Source organism: Diabrotica virgifera, chromosome 5, assembly GCF_917563875.1.
Source record: "Diabrotica virgifera virgifera chromosome 5, PGI_DIABVI_V3a".
Classification (NCBI taxonomy): domain Eukaryota; kingdom Metazoa; phylum Arthropoda; class Insecta; order Coleoptera; family Chrysomelidae; genus Diabrotica; species Diabrotica virgifera.
The window spans coordinates 119,075,270-119,081,903 of record NC_065447.1 but is presented as its reverse complement, the minus strand read 5'-3'; the positions used below and the strand labels follow the sequence as shown (position 1 = coordinate 119,081,903).

The 6,634-nt window shown below is 30.2% G+C and overlaps 1 protein-coding gene across 1 annotated transcript in view; it reads left to right on the top strand.

The window, feature by feature from the left end:
• Positions 1-6,634, top strand: part of LOC126884323 (phenylalanine--tRNA ligase beta subunit) — a 97,905-nt gene that overhangs the window by 69,647 nt on the left and 21,624 nt on the right. Inside the window, exon 7 of the mRNA XM_050650262.1 lies at positions 1,007-1,295. Within this exon, the coding sequence (XP_050506219.1) occupies positions 1,007-1,295 (289 nt within the window). The remainder of the gene's footprint in view (positions 1-1,006; positions 1,296-6,634) is intronic.

The following is a 6,634-nucleotide window of genomic DNA, read 5'->3' as shown; positions in this document are numbered from 1 at the left end:
ATCAAGGCTATTTGTTGTCCAAGGATGATTCACGTTACATCGCGCCGGTACGTGATATAGAGCCAAGTAACCTATAACTCAAAAGAGAAGCAAGTACACACTGTTTGCTGCACCTTTGGCCACAATATGATTGTTGCATATAATGTTATTGTCGGTTTTACTACCAGGTTATAAATTCAATATAATATTTTAAGTTTTAAACGCAAAATTTTTACCTGAGTACGTCTGGCTACAATTAAAGTAGTCATTGCTCTATTAGTTATGCGTTCTATCTGTTGATTCCAAATAAGCCTATAAGTCTAAAAATACTCGTCGTAAAAACCAAAGGACACCGCACACATCTTATGGAAAATATAATGTCACTCAAATGAAATAAAATTTACATGAATAGATTCGCCCCGAAATTGCAATCATTTCAGACCACTGCACTAACTCTGAATTTTGTTTAGTAACTGCGTAAATTGATATCAATAAATCTAAAATCAATTGGGAATGTAAATGAGAAAGAGAGGAAAGAGATTCTTTGAATCGCCAGTTTATAACTATTTCTTCGGGTATTAAGTTAGAGGCTTACTCTTATCTTATGGATAATAAAGTAGGTATAATTTGGTCAGTTGTACATAAGTATATAGCTCCTCCAATCGGCTTAGCTCACGCTGGGTTAAGCTGTTTCAATAGCTACTGCACTAATAGTACTTATGAATGTCGGTTTTATGGACTTCAAAAATGTGATTTCGATAGAATTTCATTACAATTTACGCCGTTATTAATCAAAATTCAGAGTTGGCGCAAGGATATGAAATGATTGAGTGACATTATATTTTCCATGAGGTGTGTGCGGTGTCATTTCTTACCAAATTTTATTTTTAAATTCGTTACATTGTGTAAAGATTTTAAATATAGTCTAAATTGTCATAATTCATATTACTAGTTTAATTTAGAAGTGACCATTGTAAACAAATTCATATTTATTTCTGAATTTACATTTAATTATTATTTTTTGTAGTGAATCTCCGGAGAATATTGTTCACTTATTGTCTAAGATGTGTCTCACAACTGAGTTAACAAATAACTCAGATATTGTAAAAGTTACCATCCCACCTACAAGACATGATGTACTACACGCATGTGATATCTATGAAGACATTGCTATTGCTTATGGTTACAATAATATTAAAAGAACCTTTCCTAAAACAAATACCGTTGGCCAGCAATTTTCAATAAATAAATTAACAGATTTATTAAGATATCCTATAGCTGAAGCTGGATTTACTGAAGCTTTAACTTTTACCTTGGTAAGTTCTTAATTGCTGTTATAAAAAAGCTGAAAATATTTGGTATTTTCGACTGGTATGAAAGTTTGTTGCCTGGCAATTTTCGCAAATTAAATTTTGATTTAAATCACGAGACGTCAGTCGAGTAATTTTGTCAAAATTTCATAAGCGAAAATTACCAAAAGGCAACGAACTTGAATGAAACCAGGAGAAAATTTTGCCGGTAAATAATTTTCTCTCGAATGATATTCGACAAGACTATTTCACGAGACAATTAATGCACCATATGAACGAAATATAATCTTTATTTATTTGTTATTACCAGACACTTTCGTGACAGATCTGTCATAATTTTGTCGCTGAGAAATCACGTCGCTAAGGAGTTTTGTCAGTAGAAAACGATGCGTTGCTATGCCGTTTTATCAGTTAAAAACAGTCTAGTGAAATAGTCACAATAATAATAAGAAATGGCCAAGATATCTCCAATATAATGAAAACTACTCTACAAGACTCTGTTGGCGAAACTTGAGGTAACAAGATGACGAGGTAGATGAGGGCGCTAGTTTTTGCTTTAAAGACTAAGGTTTTAACGATGGATTATAAAAAAAAAAGAACAAATTATCAATAAAATGGCGAAAACCGGAAGTAGACATAGTTTTTCTATCCCGAGATCTCTTAGGAAACCTAAAGTCGTAAGAACTGTTCTCCTAACTTTAATTATCAACTTCAGTCTTGTTAGAAAGCTCCAGTTCGTCATCATACTAATGTTACCGCTACCGTGGGCAGGCATTTTTTATATCAAATTTTGACAACAGGTCATATAACGATGCATAAAGAAAATTGTCCCTTTTTATTTTTAAGTGACCGCTACCCCAAATATAAATTACAAAACAATTATCTAAAGTAAAGTTTGCTTCAGATTTCTTACAATGTCGGTAAAAATCAACAATTTGCAAAAATAAACATATAATTACTGTTGTTTAAACAATATTTTTTTGAAATTAATTTTATATAGTTCCCATTTAAATCTCTTAAAAATATTATTTTTTAAGTAAATTTAATGAAAAATGTGTCTTTGAAAAGGTATATTTATTTAAAAAGCCCATAAAAGGGCTACAAATATTAAAACAAAAGGTTTTCGCTCTGTAACAAGAGCATCATCAGTGTTATCTAAAATAAGTATAACCGTATTAATTAAGACAAAAAATTTAAAGTTAAAATGTTGACCAAGGTAAAAAACAAAGTTTGGTTATACTTACAAGAACATGCTAAGCCACCCAAAAATACTAAGGTTAAAACAAAAATGAATAACCATTTTCAATTTCGTTGCAAACCGAAAATACAGCCGAACCATATTCTAGTCCAATCAGAGAGTGCAGCAAGCACTTCTACCGGTTTCGAAACTTATTAGTCTCTCATCAGGAGGCACATATGCTGCTCTCCCTGATCCAACCAAAACAAACCCCAGCGTGCAGTCCCGGATCGCAATGAACGAAATGGCATAGATGCCCTAGCGGCAACTGCTAGCAAAAGACGTAAGTTTTCACTCTAATGGCATATAAAACAACATGATGCTATTCTACACCCCACCAGAATGAAAACCAGAGAAGGTTCCCATTGTTTTCATTCTGGTGGGGTGTAGAATAGCATCATGTTGTTTTATATGCCATTAGAGTGAAAACTTAGAGTCTTAAGGTTAAAACCGTTTAAAAATAGACTAATACCCAATTTCACCAACGATACCTAAATATTTAAGATTACCTAAGTGGGTTTAGGTACTTCCGAACTCTAAAACGGATTTCACCATACGATAAGAATTGCCTACACCGCTTAAGCATTACCTTACGTTAGGATACGGACTTCGATCTCCCTAAACTTTAGGTATTACTTATCGTTGACAGTCGGGTTATATTTTTACAATTTTGACTAATGTACTTGTGACGTTTGTCAATAATTTGCTCTTACCTTAATTTTTCTGTTATTCTGTAATATTAGGTATATTTATGAGCAATTAATGGAACATGTAAAAAGGAATTCAATTTTAATAGAAAATCAATCTGGGTTTAGAAAGAACCATTCTTGTGAAACTGCATTACAACTAACAATCTGCAAGCTAAAGAATGATATAAAAGATGGTAAATATACTATTGGAATTTTTTTGGATCTGAAAAGAGCTTTTGAAACCATTGATAGAAACATTTTATTAGCTAAAATTGAACAATATGGAGTTTCTGGTAAGGTTTTAAGTTGGTTTGCAGATTATCTAAGCAATCGCAGGCAAAAAGTATGTTTTAATAATACAGTATCGACTGAGAAAGACATTTTGGTAGGGGTACCTCAAGGTAGTGTCCTTGGACCACTCCTCTTCATACTGTATATAAATGATATAGATTTGTTTTTGGATTGTGAATTTATCAATCTTTTTGCTGATGATACTTTGATAGCATATAGTGATGTTAAGCTAGAGAATGCTGTAGAGAAGATGAACAGAACACTTGATCGAGTTAATAAATACCCCAACATGAATAAATTAAAACTAAATATTGATAAAACCAAAGCTGTTATTTTTACTACTAAATATAAGTATAGTTTAATAAATTTAAATCTGATTAATTTACACATTAACAATGAAGAGATCAAAATTGTAAAAACGGCAAAATATTTAGGTTTTCAGCTTGATAACATGCTGTCATTTGATGGACATTTTGAGTATATAAGTAAGAAAATTTCAAAAAAATTGTACTTTTTCACCAGAATAGCTCAAAATCTGTCGACTGAGACTAAAGTAACTGTATATAATACAATAATACAGCCACACTTTGATTACTGTGCATCGATTGTATATTTATTCAGTCTTAATAAAATTAGTCAGTTACAAAAACTTCAAAATAGAGGGATGCGCATCATATTAAGAACTAGTAGAATAACGTCAATATTGATTATGTTAAAATCAATTGAATGGTTGTCAGTTCGTCAACGTTTGCATTACCTAACCATGGTTTTTGTGTATAAAATATTGAACTCGTTGGCTCCATCTTACTTTCAAAAATATGTTTCTTTTCAGAGAGATGTACATGATTATAATACAAGGGGTACAAATAATCTACATATTGTTGAGTTTAAAAATAGCTTTATGATGAACTCTTTATTTGCAAAGGGTTTAAAGAATATAATGAACTACCTCTCGATTTAAGAACTTGTAGAAACATTAATACATTCAAGTACAGTTTAAAAAAAATATATTATAGAGAATAAGATGTGTTGAATGTATTTGTGTTGCCTTATATGTATACTTATTGTGCTTACATTAACCGCATTAATATTTTATTCAAATGTTTGTGGCTTTCGATATTGACATTTTAATTAGTTTGAGTTTTTTTTTTTTTTTATTTTAAATTATCAAATGTTTGTGGCTTTAGGTATTGACATTTTAAATTAGTTTTAGTTTTTTACTTTTTAACTTATGTTATGGACTATATCAATACTTGTATTGTTTTGACTATATGTACTTTAGCATGTTTATATTAGGTTATCCTATTTCAAATAAAATAAAAAATAAATAAAGTATTATTATTGTATATTATTAGTTGTCATTTTGTATTTTCTTTTATATTAATAATATAATATGTGTTGGAAAATATAGAAAATCCTTTGGAGTTTTTTACAGGTCCGTTGACAAAATTATGTAGTCTACCTACTACCTAACAAACTAGTGTTGTGTTTCAAAAACCCATTCATGATATAACTAAAAGTGTGTCATTAAAAAATTAATAATAAAAAGCAATTTTCAACATATTATATATTTTAAAATTATTTCAATAATGACAATTCAACTAACTTCAATTTTTCGTCCTATGTGAAATTTACAATTCTTTTCTTTTCCTCCATTTCACTGTACATATACAAATAACATACAACACTGTATTTATTATATACAAACTTAATGCACAAATAACTAACTACTAAATAAAATAACTATAACAGTACAAAACTGAATAAAACCAAATTGGCAAACAAACAATAATGACAAATAATCGAAAAAGTAAGAAAATGTCATCTTATTCTTCTTTTTATTTATCAAAAATAGTTCAAACGTACCCTAGGTAATACCTAGGAAAGCATTTCCTAGATAAGCAGTTCTTTTAGTTGTGAAATGTGATTGTTCCTAACTATTGACTTAAGTGGGGGATTTACCTTATCAAGAGCAAGACCTGCGGGGATTCGTTAAAGGCGGAGGTAGATATTTTGCTACTGATAGGCGGAGCGTAAATACTGTAAATTACGTTTCTTACAATAAAGTAATCTCCCTTATCTCTAAGTATAATAAATACGAGGGGATTTGAAATCTTTGAAATAAGTTTAAAGACTCATTTTGCAGTCTGCAATAATAAGGAAATAAGGAATACCTTGTCATGTACTTTCCAATCGGCGGAGCCACTTTATAGAAGCAAAATATTGGATTGCAAAGAGTTCGTAGTCCTGCATTTTTAAAGCTTATTTTTGATTTTAGGCTCACGAAAAAATTATGTAATGTAGGTAAAAGTCCAATCTGTGTTCCTGTGGAGAGAGTTTTTAAAAATTTTATTTAGGTTTCCTTAAAAAAAATTGAGAAAAATGGGTAAAAAACCGACATTTTACCAATTTTTTTAGAAAAAACTAAATAAAATTTTTAAAAAATCTCTCCATAGGAACACAGATTGGGCTTTTACCTACATTACATATTTTTTTCGTCATCCCAAAGTTAAAAATAAGTTTTAAAAGTGGGGGACTACGAAAGCGTTTCAAATACTGATATTTACAAGGTAAATCCCCCTCTTAAATGATTTTATATTGAGATATTGTTTCGGATTATTGCCTTTTATAAAAAATCTTACAGGAAAAATATACACAGTAACCTATCTATGACAAAATTTAAAATCTTTGTCATCTTAACAGTCAGAGATAAAAGTTGAATTATTTTGAAAATTCCACACCTGTAATTTTGAACCAATCAAAATACGTTATTTTGACAGATCACCATGGCAACGGAGGTATTTTATCGGAAATTTTTTGCTCGTGGGGTACCCAACAGCGAATTATAGTGGAAATTTTTTGACGTTTATAATAACAGAACATTTTTGACAGACTGGTTTTTATTTGTTTACATAATTTAGTTTTGATTAATTTTCTATCACTTGTAGTTACTCAAAACTTATGTAAAATTGAAGAATATACTATTTTCTATCTTGAAATGGTATTCCCATTCAACTAAAATGAGTAGAAATTACGAATTTGAAAGCCTAAATAATTGCTGACAAGCTATGGCGCGCTATTAATCTGTTCATGCAGCTTTGGATTTTCAAATGCAAATTTGGTGTGGA